At 37.5% G+C, this 16,297-nt stretch overlaps 3 protein-coding genes across 3 annotated transcripts; all 3 read left to right on the forward strand.

Moving 5' to 3' along the window:
* Positions 1–1,470: 1,470 nt before the first annotated feature.
* On the forward strand, positions 1,471–6,110 carry LOC130716667 (probable protein phosphatase 2C 15). The gene is made up of 9 exons (XM_057566669.1): positions 1,471–2,007; positions 2,299–2,686; positions 3,015–3,186; positions 3,315–3,468; positions 3,546–3,609; positions 3,743–3,850; positions 3,975–4,100; positions 4,233–4,465; positions 5,335–6,110. The coding sequence occupies exons 2-9, from the start codon at positions 2,474–2,476 to the stop codon at positions 5,555–5,557; spliced, it is 1,293 nt and encodes a 430-aa protein (XP_057422652.1). The 5' UTR covers positions 1,471–2,007; positions 2,299–2,473; the 3' UTR covers positions 5,558–6,110.
* Positions 6,111–6,237: 127 nt separating this feature from the next.
* Positions 6,238–9,140, forward strand: LOC130716666 (LEAF RUST 10 DISEASE-RESISTANCE LOCUS RECEPTOR-LIKE PROTEIN KINASE-like 2.4). The gene is made up of 3 exons (XM_057566668.1): positions 6,238–7,400; positions 7,565–7,600; positions 7,880–9,140. The coding sequence occupies exons 1-3, from the start codon at positions 6,689–6,691 to the stop codon at positions 8,998–9,000; spliced, it is 1,869 nt and encodes a 622-aa protein (XP_057422651.1). The 5' UTR covers positions 6,238–6,688; the 3' UTR covers positions 9,001–9,140.
* A 3,504-nt stretch (positions 9,141–12,644) lies between these two features.
* LOC130716562 (LEAF RUST 10 DISEASE-RESISTANCE LOCUS RECEPTOR-LIKE PROTEIN KINASE-like 2.4) lies at positions 12,645–15,535 on the forward strand. The gene is made up of 3 exons (XM_057566524.1): positions 12,645–13,529; positions 14,047–14,082; positions 14,347–15,535. The coding sequence occupies exons 1-3, from the start codon at positions 12,746–12,748 to the stop codon at positions 15,474–15,476; spliced, it is 1,950 nt and encodes a 649-aa protein (XP_057422507.1). The 5' UTR covers positions 12,645–12,745; the 3' UTR covers positions 15,477–15,535.
* The last annotated feature ends 762 nt before the right edge of the window (positions 15,536–16,297 follow it).

Below are 16,297 nucleotides of genomic sequence, written 5' to 3' on the forward strand. Positions count from 1 at the left end.
TTTACCTATGAGCTAAAATTACGAAATTAATTCACATATGGATGAAATTTTTTTATTTTATTTTGATAGACGAATAAGAGAATTTTAAAAAGAAAAAGAATAACATCGGTGATTGAATAATGATAACAGTTGTATAGCAATGGAATGGTTGTCAAGCAATATAGATGTTGTTTTTTAAAAGTTTATGTTGGTGATACACAAAAGTGCACCCAACATTTCTCTTTTAATTTTGTGATACTACCACCTTTCATGGCTGATAGGCAAGTTAATAAGACTTCTTGATTTGAGGGGTTGTAAACATATTATTATTGAAAAAAGATATCATTTATTCCTCTATTTTTTCTTCATATTCTTAAAGGTGGAGGGGATAAAAAGTGAGAAGAAAACATCATTCTACTCCGTCATGGATGTATACTATACTCTACCATGGTCCAGAGTGAGGTATGCAAATTCTGCAAAGCTGCATCGCACTCTCTCTCTCTAAACAAAACAGCGCCGCATCGCTGTCGCATCATTGCCATCCCAGAAACACATGCAAACCCCTTAACACACGTGTCTCTTTCCTTTCATCAATTCCCATATTAACTTTCTTTTTTTATTTTTTTTATTCCCCTCAAAACCTCTTTGTTTCTTCCACACAATACAATTTCCTCTGGTCCCACCAACTTATTCTAAAATCAAATTATGTGTTTAAAAATTAAACATTTTTTAGAACTAAATAATTTAATATAAGGTCCTCTCTTTTTAACATTATGAAAATGAAAATAGAATAAATAAATACATCCTAGAACATTTTTTTGTCATTAGAAAATAAGATAAGCACACTTATGAAAAATGAAAAAGAAAATCAAACAGATCTTTAAGTGTGTTTGTTTGGTTTTCGGTTTGTAAGTTTTTCATATAATGAATGTATAATTTTTTTTTACATTTGTGACATTGAAATGCGTGATCTTAAAATTTTAATGCATCAAACAAACTTCCAAACTAAAAACAAAACACAACGTAAACCAATAATAAAATAATAAAATGTTAAACGAGTAATGATAGATTCACACTATTCTTACTCTTTCATCCCATTTCCACACACTTTTTTTTTATCTCTTGTATTTCTTATCACATTACATATCATATTACTTTTCTAGAGATGTTAAAATTTAATTATTAGTTTTCTAATTGAATATTATTATTCTACACTCACTCACCCCACTAAAATACACCTCCCAAACCAAATCCATTGTCCTAATCCAATGAGACAATCTAACTCATTCACTCACTCCATTTCTTTACAGAAATTGGTGTCCTGCTTAGGTTGTATGTCCATATCAGTCTCACACATTACCTGCTAGAATCTGTTTCTCCACATGTCAACTCTTTGCTCATTGTAAATTTACTCTCTTTTTTTTCCTTCTTTTATCTCAAAGTACAAAAATGAGGCTACATTTTTTTTCCTCTAAGAGAAGGAAACAGATAGAAAAAAAGTTAAAGATACCGACTTTTAACTGAAACAGAATGAGGGTATTTACAAGCAAGCAAGGCTTTTGTATAAGTCAGTAAAGTTGTATTGAAATGAAAGCTAGCTTGATCCCTCAGCTACCACGCCAGCAACATTTGTTTTATGGCTATTATTTCTGGTTCTGGAGCAGAATCTACATCTAAAAGTTTCAACTTTTTTGTTTTTGCTTAGGAAAATTGCTTAAGAGCTGACTTGGTTTGGTACTAAAAAAATCAAATTTTGATGCTTTTTTTGTTGTCCCATTTTTTAATATAAGATGATTATCAATCTCTCTCTTTCTAGAAATTAGGTGCTTTTGTTTTTTTTAATGTTAGATTATGTGTTTAGAACTTTAGATTATTGAGTTCAACAGTTCATACCTGGTCATCAATACGCGTTTTGTACACATATTGATATCTTCTTTTCTTCTTTTTCTTCTTCTTCTTCTTCTGTGCATGGTTGCTTGGAGTAGCAGTTAGATCTGCATCTGGTTTTGTGCTGAGACATTCTTCCTGGTAATTCAGCTACTTTGTTTTTTTTACTGTTTGGAATTTGTGTTCTTTGTTTTGTCTGCTGTGAACCTGTGGCTGTGAGGCTGTGACCCCAGCTTCAAGTTTCTTTGAAAAATTTAATTGAAGCTCAGGGTTCTTAAAGTTCAGCTGAGGCAAAAAACTGGTACTACAAATTGCATTGTGAAGATTTGTATATGTACTTTGGAGTTTTATGTTTTATGATCTGGTTGTTGCTGGAGATGAGTGAGTAGTTACTCAATCATTGATTGACAACTTTGTTTGTGATGAATGCAGATCAACTTGTGGTGAAGTCTGTGTTTCTTTGACAATTAGTGTGGAAAAAAGTGCTTCTGTAGTGTTTCAGTGTTTTACTTTTGGACTTTGGAGATCTAGTGTGCTTGTTAGAAAATTGAAGTTTTGAATTTGAGTAATTGGGTCTGAGAGGAGGGTTCTTTGGTGGGGGCTAGAAATGGCTTCCAGTGAAGGGAGGCGGCATCACCACCATGATCTTGTGCCTCTTGCTTCGTTGCTCAAGAGAGAGATGAAGAGTGAAAAGATGGAGAAGCCCACTCTGAGGTTTGGTCATGCTGCTCAGTCTAAGAAAGGGGAAGATTACTTTTTGATTAAGACTGATTGTCAAAGAGTGCCTGGGAACTCTTCATCATCCTTCTCCGTATTCGCGGTATTTTTCACCTTCTCTACTTCTGATTATTAGCAAGTTTGGATTAGTTTCTCTTTTCTCATAATTAATTGATTTTGGCTTCAGAATCAAATTGCAGAAGGATTTCCAAACAGGCACTATATTGACTTAATAACTAGCACTTAGAAGATTGCTGATTTTCAGTTCTTCATGTTTTAATTGAAATTTTGCTTTATGTTTTACTCTTGGTTGTATGCAACTTTCAAAAGCCTTTTCAGATTGTAATTCTGAACTGTGAACTGGATTGAATGTCCTTTGGATAGGAGGACATCATCCTATGATATGGTCACTCATTTCTTCTGGTTCACAGATCTTTGATGGACACAATGGAAATGCTGCTGCCATTTATACCAGGGAGCAATTGTTAAATCATGTTTTGGGTGCTCTTCCTCGAGGGCTTGGGCGAGATGAGTGGTTGCAAGCTTTACCTAGGGCGTTGGTTGCTGGTTTTGTTAAGACTGATAAGGAATTTCAGAGCAGAGGTGTGCACTTTGGCTTTGACTCTTGTTTTCTTTTGTGTTATTAGGAGGATGAAAATAAGGGAGGATTTTGAATTTGATCTTTTATTCTTAGCTGACTTTATGAGTACTTATCTGTTGGTTTTGTCCAGGTGAAACTTCTGGAACCACAGCAACATTTGTGATAGTGGATAGATGGACTGTGACAGTTGCATCTGTTGGAGATTCCCGCTGTATACTAGACACTCAGGGTGGTGCTGTAACCACCTTAACTGTGGATCACAGACTAGAAGAGAATATTGAAGAGTATGTTTTTATTTCTCAGGCTTAGTCACTTAGCTTTTTCTGTTTGCTCATGGTTATGAGCTGCACTGTGTACATAGGAGGGAACGTGTTACTGCAAGTGGAGGTGAAGTTGGGAGGCTTAGCATTGTTGGTGGTGCTGAGGTGAGCATATTATGTTGTAATTTGTGATTATACTTCTTATATCCCCTCGCTTCCTTTCAGCTTCAGCATCTAATTTAAGGACATTTCACTTAGCTTATCTGTATTTTAAATGTTTAGTTCTGGACCATTGCAGATTGGTCCCCTTCGATGCTGGCCAGGGGGTCTGTGCCTTTCTAGGTCAATAGGAGACATGGATGTTGGGGAATTTATAGTTCCAGTCCCATATGTCAAACAAGTGAAGGTAGAACTTGTTTCCAGATAATCTCTTGTTCTTCGCGTCATTGATTATAATAATGCCTATGCATCTTGCTAGCCTGCTAGTATTTGTTCAGGATAATAATCTTACACCTTGTCATGGATTATAGCTATCAAATGCTGGTGGGAGGCTCGTAATTGCTTCTGATGGCATATGGGACGCTTTATCGTCAGAAATGGCTGCAAAATCTTGCCGTGGTTTGCCAGCAGAACTTGCTGCTATGCAGGTTGTCAAGGTAATAAGCACTAAAATACTAGCTGCTGATTTTAAGCAGAGTCAACTTGTCCTTTGGCTTATGTTTGACATTTGCACCATGTTGCTCTTTTGGCGGTTCCCCTCACATGTGTATATTCCTACTGCTATTCAGGAAGCACTAAGATCAAGAGGGTTAAAGGATGATACAACATGCATAGTAGTTGACATAATCCCACCTGATAATGAATTGCCACCAACACCTTCCCCCAAAAAGCGGAACAAGCTGAGAGATTTTTTCTTCAGGAAAAGGTCCCGTGATTCTGCTAGTAAGCTGTCAAAGAAGCTTTCAGCTATAAATATAGTGGAGGAACTGTTCGAAGAAGGATCAGCAATGCTTGCTGAAAGGTAATCTTCCATTCTATTTTATCAACTTGATTGAGTATTGAAAAATATTTTGAAAGTGCTTTGCATATTTTTTTCCTTCTATGGACCTCCTTTGTCCTCACAGGATTTCTGTCATTAAAATTTGAGGTTGATACATGGTTGGTACAAATAAACTGAAGTGACAAGGGGTGAGGGCTGATGGGAGGGTGGTCTTCTAACGATTATTCTTTTAGGAGCTCAATCATATTATTTGTGGTTTAATATTAGGGAAGAGTTTTGATTTGGGAACATTGGTGACTGGTTAGATAATAGGCTATGAAGCTTTATACATTTATGATATTTATCGTGTTTTGTTTCAGAATATTGTTGGAGAGACAATGATTTCCTAATTCCCTTCTGAATTAAATTATTGTTCTACAAAATGGGACTAAGCTAATAATGTTTTTGAATAATTTGATTGTCAAAATGAAGATAAACTTCTTAGTTGAAGATACAGAAGAGAAGATTGAATCATTGATTGTTCATTTCAACTTCACCTTTCATCTTAAACAGTAATGAATTCTTTCTCCACTTAAGTAGTTAGTTCCCCAACAAAATACACCCATAGGTATAGACATGGTTTTATGTAATTTAAAAGATAAGTGTTTTGTTTGGACTGATATCAATATAATTCTCAGTTTCATAATTTCTACTTAGGATGCAATGCAAGCCAATTTCAGTAGTTATGGATTTGTTCTTGCCTGGAAGCATTACACACTTATAACATTTTGTTAAGCTGGTTTTCTTGTTGAGTGAGTCTTGCTCAGAGATAATTTTCTATCCATATTTCTTTAAATCTTATGCAAACTGTTCTGGTTCATAGATATTGAATATTTTATTGTGTCCTGCAGATTAGGAAGTGATGAGAACTCAGGGCAATCAACAACATCTGGCCTTTTTGTCTGTGCTGTGTGCCAAGTTGATCTTGCTCCAAGCGAGGGCATCTCCGTCCATGCAGGTGGCATTTTTTCCACCAGCTCAAAGCCCTGGCAAGGTCCTTTTCTATGTTCTGATTGTCGCAATAAGAAGGATGCTATGGAAGGAAAACGTCCTAGTGGGGTTAAAGTGTCATAGGTCAAAAATTGGAGACCTTTTATTCTTTATGGTACCTTCCACTTTTTGCAATCATAAAATTTTTATAGGCCAAAGTAATTGATTGAATCTCACTGTCAAGTAGCAACAGATGTATGATATCCATGAATTCATCTAAAAGGGGCATTGCATTTATGAGTAGCAAAGGCTGGGACCTGGAAAGAGTGTCTGGACTGAAATTTTTGGCGTCTGCAGATTGTTCATCTCTGATTGATTATTAGAGTTGGATGGTTAAGATCAGTGCCAGGAAGATTCTTTTGTACAGTAGTTGTGTTGTTTAATGTGCCCCAAAAGTGAGTGTCATCTTGATTAAGTATGCAGCAGTGTAGAGCTGACTATCTTGACCCCAAGTTCCTGTATATAAATTTCCGTAAGCTTTGCAACCCTTTGGGAATAGAAACTTCTAATCTTTACTTATGATTAAGGCCCCATTTAGATGAGCTTATTTTATAGTATAAACGCTTATGTATATGTTCGAGAGAACTTATGTAAATAACTTATGACATACTTATAAGTTGTTTTGAGCTTTTTTTCATCAGTTGTTCAGATTATTAGCTTATGAACAAGAAGAGTCTATGTTTATCCATAACCTATTTTAAGCTTATTTCAATAGCTTTCTCAAATTAGATTATAAACAAGCGTTTATGCGATAGGCACTTATTACTATAAATGTTTAATTAAGTTGTTTACTGAAACGCACCCTAAATACATGCGTGTGATGTGGTGTGAAAAATGCGAGAATGCAGGAATAGCATAATATCCATAACCTATCTTCTTGTAGAATATGAATATCTTCATGTAAACGTCCCATTTCAAAAGCCCAAGTCAAGGCTGTAGGGGTTCACTTCACCTTGTTTTTTCCGAGGCTAAGTCTAGGTCTTCTCCAGTCATTGTCCAAATGAACAAGTAGTGTCATGAAGACTGGGCAAGATAACTGAGGAAGTCTCCACTTCTTGTCCTGATGACTATAGAGAGTACTTTATAATTAATTGTAGAAGGATTTCCAATTGTAAATGGTACTCCATTAGATCAACTAAGAATAATACTGCATTAGATCATTATAATATTTTTTAGCTGATAAACGTACTTACAATTGGGTCTGAGTGATTCAGGATGACCAGAGTTTATGAATTTCTGTTTCTTTTGTTTGCTCACCTTATTATGCTTCTCTTGGTGGGTGTTGATGGGAATGAGTACCAAGGAGAGTGTCCACCTTCATTTAGCTGTGGATATCTTGGCAATATCAGTTTCCCCTTCACTAAAACAGAACGCCAGGACTGTGGCTTTTTGCCCATACCCAATTGTGATGATCCAATGATCCAATTACAGAATCAAGGAAAATTGTTTACTGTTTTAGGCGTTTCTCACTCTCAGACTAGTCCTACCGCAACAACTGTTCATCTTAGAGACAACCATCTCTACACACTTCTGGAGTCCAGGAATTGTGAAGCCTTCAGGGATAATTACACTCTTCCTCCCACCTCTCACTTTGCTTCTTTTCATATCCGTTACAATGTAACCATGTTCAGATGCAACCGCACACTCCATGTCAGCCCGCCAAAATACGTGCATAAATATACAAAGTGCCATGACTACGATCTCTTTTACAGTTACAACATCACTGCTGAAAATTCTTTGGCAGCATGTACGAAGGTTCAGCTTCCAATTAAAGACGTCCCTGACTCTGGAGACCCTTTTACATTCGTGACCGCTGATATCTTCACCGAAGTAAAATTAACAGAAGAGTGTGCAAATTGTCACTACCACCATAGAGGGCAGTGTCAACTTGACAGCAGAGACAGATTTTACTGTGCCAACAGTTCTGGTAAGCGTTCTTCTGTTCTGTAGTTCTTCAATTATAAGGAAACTGGAAACATATTGCAGAAAGTTACATTCACTTACCTTATCAAATGTTCGAGATGAATCAAAAAAGTATAATACATTATTTGCAATGATTTCATTTTCTTCAATCTTTGTTCTCTTTTGCAGACAAAACTGGAAAAAAGGTGCTGATAGTCACAACAGGTAGAGCACAAAAAACACCCTGCTCAATTTTATTATTTTTAATGACCATAAACTTATGATTATTGATTCTCTAAACCATATTTTCTTTTGATCATTTATGGTCCTTGCACTAAGCAGATTTATCTAATCGGTTTTTTAGTAGAAAGCAAAAATCTTGTCTAGTTAATCAACTGAGAGAACAGCCTATAAACGTTATCTTGTGACTTCTGTAACTATATACAGGTTTACTTTCTTAGTTCTGCTAAACATGTTCCTTTGTGTAATAAATAAATTCTGCAGTGGCCTTGGTGGGCGTTGGAGTTGCAGTGTTGGCTGTCTTGGCTTGTTGCTTCAAGACAAAGATCATTCCTTCCCCATCTCTTTTGTTTTGGAAGGAGAATCCAACCAATCAGATTATTGAGAAGTTTTTTAAGGAACATGGTCCCCTTCCAACAGCTAGGTATAGTTATTCAGATGTCAAGAAAATAACTTACTCTTTCAGAAACAAATTAGGCCGAGGAGGGTTTGGATGTGTTTACAAAGGGAAGTTATGTGATGGAAGTGCTGTTGCTGTCAAGATTTTAAGTAAATTGAAAGGTGACGGACAAGAATTCATCAATGAAGTTGCAAGTATCAGCAGGACTTCACATGTCAACATTGTTAGACTTCTGGGATTCTGTTTAGAGGGTTCTGAAAAAGCTCTTATTTACGAATTTATGCCTAATGGATCTCTTGAGAAGTTCATTTATGAAGAGAGAAAATCATTCAAGAGCGATGACCAATTGGATTGCAAAACATTGTTTGATATTGCAATTGGTGTTGCGCGTGGATTGGAGTACTTGCATAGGGGTTGCAATAGCAGGATCTTGCATTTTGACATAAAACCTCACAACATTTTGCTAGATGAGAATTTCAGTCCAAAAATCTCAGATTTTGGACTTGCAAAGATCTGTTCAAGAGATGAAAGCATGGTATCGATATTTGGTGCTAGGGGAACTGCAGGGTACATTGCCCCAGAGGTGTTTTCCAGGAACTTTGGTGCAGTATCACATAAGTCAGATGTTTACAGCTATGGAATGATGGTCTTAGAAATTGTGGGCAGGAGGAAAAATATTACCGAAGTGGATCGTTCCAGTGAAATATATTTTCCTCATTGGATTTACAATCGTCTTGAATCAAACATGGAGCTTGGTCTGGTGAATATAAGAAGTGAAAATGATGATGAAATTGTGAGAAAGATGACAATAGTGGGCTTATGGTGCATACAAACCAATCCTTCAACTCGACCACCCATAAGCAAAGTAGTGGAGATGCTGGAAGGCAGAGTTGAGTTGTTGGAAATGCCACCCAAACCGTTTTTATCTTCTCCTCCAACCTCTCCAATCCAATTGGCATGTGATAGCTTGAGTTCTAAGATGTAGTTATTTCTTGTATTATTCATTTGCAACCATAATAGTCTTTTTCATCTTTTGTCCTAACTCTGGTAATTGATGAGTAGAACTAGCTTATAAGGAAGCAATGACACCCAAATATTATATAGTATAGAGTATATACATTTCAGCTCCACATACACCTCATTTTTCTTTTTATCTTTTTCTTATTTTTTTTTTTTGATTCATTACGGGGCTAACGCCCAAAACTAAGGAAGGTCCCCCCTAATATGAAGGGTATTACAAGAGTCAAAAAGCAAAGGAATAGAGATAAAGTCAGGGACAAAATCATAAATCCTAATAGGCAACAATAACCCCATGCCATTCTTTGCAAAAGCATCCGCTACCGAGTTTGCCTCTCTGAAAACATGCTTAAGATGAACTTGTTGGAAACAATTGAAGACCCTCTTGATATCTTTAACTAAGGGTGCAGCTGGCTTGGAAGCAGGGCATCCTTGGTTAATTATGTTGACAGCGAAGCTAGAGTCTGATTCCACAACAATCTTAGTGAACCCCCTAGATAGAGCAATCTGTGCTCCATGGAAAATCTCCCAAAGCTCTGCCTGATTAATCGAGCAGCATCCCAGCAAAGCGGAGAAACCAGCAACAAACAAACCTTCGTGGTCTCTTAAGACTCCTCCACACGCAGCACGGTTGGGTGAGGGAGAGAAGGACCCATCGGTATTAATTTTGATCCATCCTTGTGGGGGTGCTTTCCACTTGATGAAGGCTGTTCCAGAGGCCCTCTGTTCAAGAGACTCTCCTGACATATCAGCAAGAGAAGAAAGAGTGTCCTGGATCAATCTCGAAATTCTTCTACACACCACTGTTGTAGAGAGCCCAACTTCTTCAAAGATTAGCTCATTCCTGGCCTGCCACAATAGTTGGATAATGATGCCAAACGTGACGTTCCAAGGAAGGTCGTTGTCGCTTTGATTCGAGTCCAGGAGGTTGCTTGCCAACCAATCTTCTCGCGGTAGGGAAAAGAAGGTACTTCTGGCAGTAGGAGGAAGGAATCGATTCCAGATTTCAGTAGCAAATTGGCAGTCCCTAAGCACATGTGTGATGGACTCCGCCGTTGAGGGACATCTAGGACAAACATCATTCTCGGCAATATGTCTCCTGACCCTTTGTTCATTCGTCAAGAGGATATTCCTTGCTATTTTCCATAGCAGAATTTTTATCCTTTGAGGCCCTTTCCATTTCCAAATAGATTGATATAATTTCTTGTCCACAACTGGTTCATCATTAGCTGATATGGATTCATATGCTGATTTAACAGTGAACACTCCATCATCAGTGGCAGCCCAAGCAATCAAATCTTTCCCATTAGCTGTATTTGGTGGAGCCATAGCAAGGATGTGGTCCATGATGATTCTGGGGAGACAATAAGCAAGCTTATGAGTATCCCAAGAGCCATTGTTGTTCACAAAGGATGAGCATTTGAGGTGCAACTCATAATCAGAGAGAGTAGTAGTAGCATGGACATATAATGGGGAAAAGGCTGGAAGCCAATTGTCTATCCAGAATCGGGTCTCACACCCGTCCCCAATCCTCCACCCAATGTTCTTTTCCATCTTGTGCCAATTGCTGCAAATCCCCTGCCAGAGGTTGGAAGAGTTTCTGCCTTTGTTAACCACTGGAATTGTGCCACTCCCACACTTATATTTAGCCTTCACTACTTGGACCCATAGTTTATCTGGCTTTGAGCAAATTTCCCAACTCACCTTCAGCATAAAAGCATTGTTTGTATCCCGAGACTGCCTCAAGCCAAGACCCCCTTGGAGGGAGGGAGAACAAATTTTATCCCAAGCCAGAAGTTGGATTTTACGGTTCCTTGGGAGGTCCCCCCAAATAAAATCTCTGCTGTTCCTATCCAAGCTTCTACAAACTGAGATTGGGAGAGCAGAAGTTTGCATAACATACGATGGTAGCGCCGCTAGCACTGACTTAGTCAAGGTAAGCCTTCCCGCAAAGGAAAGGGAGTTGGCCTTCCATTGAGAAAGTCGCTGATTAGCCTTGTCCAGGACATACTGAAAAGTTTGTTTGTTCACTCTCTTGTGGTGTAGAGGAACTCCTAGGTACTTGCCAAGATCATGGGTTCTAGAGAATCCAAATGTGCTACTCAGCTGCTCCCTAACTGTGTAGTGCACATTTTTGGAGAAGAAAATTCTTGTTTTATCCTTGTTCAACTTCTGCCCTGAGGTAGTACAGAAGAGGTCAAGGATCAGCTTTATAATAGCCACCTGTTCCATACTTGCCTCTGCAAAAAGCACAAGATCATCCGCAAAAGAAAGATGGGAAAGACTAGGCCCAACTTTGCAGATTTTGATGGGCTTCCAAAGTCCTTGAGGCTGTATATCTTTTTCTTATTGAGGCTGTATATCTTTTTCTTATTACATCATATCATATATCACATGTATTATTTCTCTCTCTTCTCTTTATCTCTCACTTCAAAATATCTAGTATCTACACGACTACACTCATTAAGTGTTTGCCCAACATTTTGCTGTAAGTTATAAGTTTATTTTTGTTCATATTAGCTTATGCCTTATGAATTAGAGTTTATGGTTATTCATAACCTATTTTCAACTTATTTCAATAGTTTAAATTAGATTATGAGTAAGTGCTTATTTAAGTTGTTTACCTAAATGCACACTAAATACATGCATGTGATGTGCGGTGCGAAAAATGCAGGGATAGCCTATTTTTGCTTAATTTTGGACACTTGTGCTTCAGATTTGGCATAGAAGTGAACAAAACAGCAGGAACAATAATCAAAAAGACAAAAACTAAATGCAGACAGCAAACTTTATTTCTATATCTTTTGATTATTCGTATATTTTTGTTGTTGATAACCCAGTAGGTGATTGGATTGGTGATGATACTATGATACATAATTCAAAGCACAATAGCTCTAGAAGTTATATTCTATATCTTGTTCATACTTCATAGAATTGATTAAGGGCCTTCCCACCGCGGAAACAAATACACTATTGATACTATTCCTCATCGGTATAAAAGAAACTTGTATGTTACTCAGGTTAAGGTATTGTAAATTATCTTCTTGTAGAATAAGCTCAAGACAAGGCTGTACTGGTTCACTTCACCATGTTCCACAATGGCTGCCCCACTCCTTGTTTTTTCCAAGGCTATGTCCTATGTCTTCTGCAGTCATTGTCCAAATAAATTAGTAGTGTCGTGAAGACCTGGCAAGTTGACCGAGGAAGTTTCCACTTCTTGTCCTGATGAACTAATTCTGACATAAATAATAATTATGTTTGGCATGTCATTTCAGCTAGTTTATAGCTTATTTGACTAGCTTAAAGCTTATTTGACTAGTTTAAAAGCTCTTTAAAAGTGTTTGGTGAAGAAACTTATTTCAGTAGCTTAAAGCTTTAAGCTATAAACTATCTCAAGTAGCTTATAGCTTAAAGCTTATAGTTTATTAAATTTATTCTCATTTTTATCCTTATTAATTTATTAAAATTCTACCATTACCCTTATATATTTAAAAGGGAAAAACTTACATGCAGTTGCTTATGTGCTGTTTGTACTGTTTTCCAATTAAAATGTGACATTTGAATTTTCTTTTCCACATAAGATATTAATAAAACCCATTAATCAGGTCAAACTCTTACGCCGCTTCATCTGAATTCATCATTTTGGCATATTTCCCTTTTCCCTTTCCAATAATTTCGATCTAGAATCAACTCTACATACAAGGTATCCAAAAATGGTCCAAAACAGCTTCTCCTTTATCCTCTGTTCTCCCCTGCTTCATGTACACATCATCATCTTCTACCTCCTAACCAGAACCACTCTGTGTTCTGTTGACCCAACGTTCGAAGCTTGTGAACCCAAAACCTGTGGAAACCAGAGCATATCCTACCCCTTCTACATCGAAGGAACACAACAACCCTTTTGTGGTTACCCTGGTTTTGGAATCTCTTGTAGCAGAAATGGTTTCCCAATCCTCAATTTGTCAAACACCCAATACATCATCAACCAAATATTCTATGAGAATCAGTCAATAAGAGTTTCCAATGCTGAGTTTTCAAGATCAAACACTTCAATCAGTTGTGTTTCTCATCCCCTGAAGAATCTCACTCTTCCCAGTTCCAGTGTGTTCGATCTTGTTCCGAACCAAAAGAACCTGATATTGTTCTTCGGCTGCAACGACTTGCCATCTCTACCCAGAGAGCTTCGAGAGCGCGAAATTGGGTGTTCTGAAAAAAGTGAAAAGGCTTCGGTTCTGGCATTGTATGAGGGGGATAAAAATCTGAGCTTTGCGTCGCGGAGTTGCAAGGGTGAGGCGGTGGTTGTGACGGTGGAAGACGGTGAAGGAGGAGTTGAAGCGGTGCTGAGGAAAGGGTTGCTGTTGAATTGGACCGCCAGTGATTGCGGGGTGTGTAACAGCACTGGTGGGAGGTGTGGATTTGATTCTGAGATTTACACTTCGAGGTGCTATTGTGCTGATAGGGTTCATGCTAAACACTGTGTACCTGATCCAGTTCCAGGTTTGTCTCTCTTCTATCAAGTTTGTGGTGAATATATTTGTTTTGGGTTGTGTAAATATGATTTCATGTATTACTAACCGAAAAGTTAGAATTTGACGCTTGAGTTTAACATTGAAGAAACATTATTTTAACAGTTTTAACATGGATCCATGTTGAATTCAACAAGAATCTAATTGAAGTGTTTGATCTTGAAAACTCAAGCTAATCAAGTCCTTCCACTATTAAAATTAAATAAACACCCTGCTCAATTTTATCATTTTTTATGACCATAAACTAGTGAATATTGATTCTCTAAATCATATTTTCTTTTGATCATTTATGTTCCTTGCACTATACAGATTTATATAGCCAATTTTCCAGTAGAAAGCCCACAATCTAGTTCCAGTTAATCAACTGAAAGGATAGCCTATAAACATTATCTTGTGACTCCTGTAACTATATACAGGTTTACTCTCTTTGTTCTGCTAAACATGTTCCTTTGTATACTAAATAAATTCTGCTGTGGCTTTGGTTGCAGATACAACTGGAAAAAAGACGCCCATAGTCACAATAGGTAGAGCACCAAAAACACCCCGCTCAATTTATCATTTTTATGACCATAAAATAGTGATTATTGATTCTCTAAATCATATTTTCATTTGATCATTTATGCTCTGTACAGATTTTTATAATCGGCTTTTCTGTAGTAAGTCTAGTCCAGTTAATCAACTGAAAGGATAGTCTACAAACGTTATCTTGTGACTCCTACAAATATGTACATGTTTATCTTCTTGGTTCTGCTAAACATGTTCCTTTGTATACTAAATAAATTCTGCAGTGGCCTTAGCAGGTGCTGGAGTTGCAGTGTTGATTGTCTTGGCTTGCTGCTTTAGGATAAAGAACTTCTCTTCCGCATCGCTCTTCTTTTGGAAGCAGAATCCGACCAATCAGATTATTGAGAAGTTTTTTAAGGAACATGGATCTCTTCCCACAGCTAGGTATAGTTATTCAGATGTCAAGAAAATAACTAAATATTTTAGAAACAAATTAGGCCAAGGAGGGTTTGGATGTGTTTACGAAGGGAAGTTATGTGATGGAAATGCTGTTGCTGTCAAGATTTTAAGTAAATTGAAAGGTGACGGAGAAGAATTCATCAATGAAGTTGCAAGTATCGGCAGGACTTCACATGTCAACATTGTAAGACTTTTGGGATTCTGTTTGGAGGGTTCTAAAAGAGCTCTGATTTATGAATTTATGCCCAATGGATCTCTTGAAAAGTTTATTTATGAAGAGAAAAAATCATTCCAGAGTGATAACCAATTGGATTGCAAAACATTGTTTGATATTGCAATTGGAGTCGCTCGTGGATTAGAGTACTTGCATAGAGGTTGCAATAGCAGGATCTTGCATTTTGACATAAAACCTCACAACATATTGCTAGATGAGAATTTCAGTCCAAAAATCTCAGATTTTGGACTTGCAAAGATATGTTCAAGAGATGAAAGCATGGTATCGATACTTGGTGCTAGAGGAACTGCGGGGTACATTGCCCCGGAGGTGTTTTCTAGAAACTTTGGTGCAGTATCACACAAGTCAGATGTTTATAGCTACGGAATGATGGTCTTAGAAATTGTTGGCAGGCGAAAGAATATAAACACTGAAGTTGACCGTTCCAGCGAAATATATTTTCCTCATTGGATACACAGTCGTCTTGAATCAAACATGGAGCTTGGTCTGCGGAGTATAAGAAATGGAAATGATGATGAAATTGTGAGAAAGATGACAATAGTGGGCCTATGGTGCATACAAACCAATCCTTCAAATCGACCACGCATAAGCAAAGTAGTGGAAATGCTAGAAGGTAGAGTTGAGTTGTTGCAAATTCCACCCAAACCTTTTTTGTCTTCTCCTTCAACCTCTCCTGTCCATTTGTCATGTGAGACACACCATAGTTTGTCAGAATTCTAAGATGTAGTAGTTATATTTTGTATAAGCAATATTTGTTACTATAATAGTTTTATTTTTCATCTTTTTTCTTGACTCTGATTTTATGAGCTAGTTTATAAGACGGCAGTGATTTACTACAATTCTAGTTATAAAGCACCACATATTTTGGGAAGATGAAAAATTGAACTCATGCAATTGAGCTACTCTCATAGACCCTCTTTGCTTGGAATTTGAGATCGTTGAATCATGCAATCTATACTCATGCATGATCCAATCAGTTCTAGATCCTTTTGGTGGATGTTCCTTGTAGAAAACACGGGCCTTCATCACTCCAATGCTCTTCAGTCTTCATCCCACAGGAAGTGAGAATTGGTTTGTCAGTCCAAGTAGCTTTCCAATATCCTGAACCAGCTGCTCTATTAGGATGAGGTCGAGAGTTGTTCGTGTCTGGAGGAGGCTATGAGTTTGGGTTTGGGGTTTGATGCTATTTTCTACAAATGTGTGCTTCGAAGGAGCAGAGCAACCTTGTGTTATGATTTGTAACCAAAAACGAAGAGGGAAAGAGGTGATGTGCGATGGTTTACGTGAATGTACTAATCTTAATGACCGCTACAACTGTCCCCAAACAACAACAAAGTTTTAAATCTTTGGGATCAAGAAAATTCATGGACGATACTGGCTTTTATAATTGCCATTAAAGTCTTAAACCATCACGACAATCATGTTGCTTAGGCGACCCTATCCGAGTATGGATATCCATACAAGCTCTGGCCCTCTGCAGCTGGCACCAATTGAGAGCACGGACATAGTCAACATCTTTCACTTACCAAAGCGACGGGATT

This window comes from Lotus japonicus, chromosome 5, assembly GCF_012489685.1.
Source record: "Lotus japonicus ecotype B-129 chromosome 5, LjGifu_v1.2".
NCBI classification, from domain to species: domain Eukaryota; kingdom Viridiplantae; phylum Streptophyta; class Magnoliopsida; order Fabales; family Fabaceae; genus Lotus; species Lotus japonicus.

What these genes read in the sequence shown, in the direction of transcription:
- LOC130716667 (XM_057566669.1), top strand. Translation starts at nt 2,474, where the DNA reads ATGGCTTCCAGTGAAGGGAGGCGGCATCACCACCATGATCTTGTGCCT. An exon ending in TAAGGAATTTCAGAGCAGAG is followed by an intron (nt 3,187 to 3,314) that starts GTGTGCACTTTG and finishes GGTTTTGTCCAG; the next exon opens with GTGAAACTTCTGGAACCACA. An exon ending in CTGCTATGCAGGTTGTCAAG is followed by an intron (nt 4,101 to 4,232) that starts GTAATAAGCACT and finishes ACTGCTATTCAG; the next exon opens with GAAGCACTAAGATCAAGAGG.
- LOC130716562 (XM_057566524.1), top strand. Translation starts at nt 12,746, where the DNA reads ATGGTCCAAAACAGCTTCTCCTTTATCCTCTGTTCTCCCCTGCTTCAT. An exon ending in TGTACCTGATCCAGTTCCAG is followed by an intron (nt 13,530 to 14,046) that starts GTTTGTCTCTCT and finishes CTTTGGTTGCAG; the next exon opens with ATACAACTGGAAAAAAGACG. An exon ending in GACGCCCATAGTCACAATAG is followed by an intron (nt 14,083 to 14,346) that starts GTAGAGCACCAA and finishes TAAATTCTGCAG; the next exon opens with TGGCCTTAGCAGGTGCTGGA.
- LOC130716666 (XM_057566668.1), top strand. Translation starts at nt 6,689, where the DNA reads ATGACCAGAGTTTATGAATTTCTGTTTCTTTTGTTTGCTCACCTTATT. An exon ending in TTACTGTGCCAACAGTTCTG is followed by an intron (nt 7,401 to 7,564) that starts GTAAGCGTTCTT and finishes TCTCTTTTGCAG; the next exon opens with ACAAAACTGGAAAAAAGGTG. An exon ending in GGTGCTGATAGTCACAACAG is followed by an intron (nt 7,601 to 7,879) that starts GTAGAGCACAAA and finishes TAAATTCTGCAG; the next exon opens with TGGCCTTGGTGGGCGTTGGA.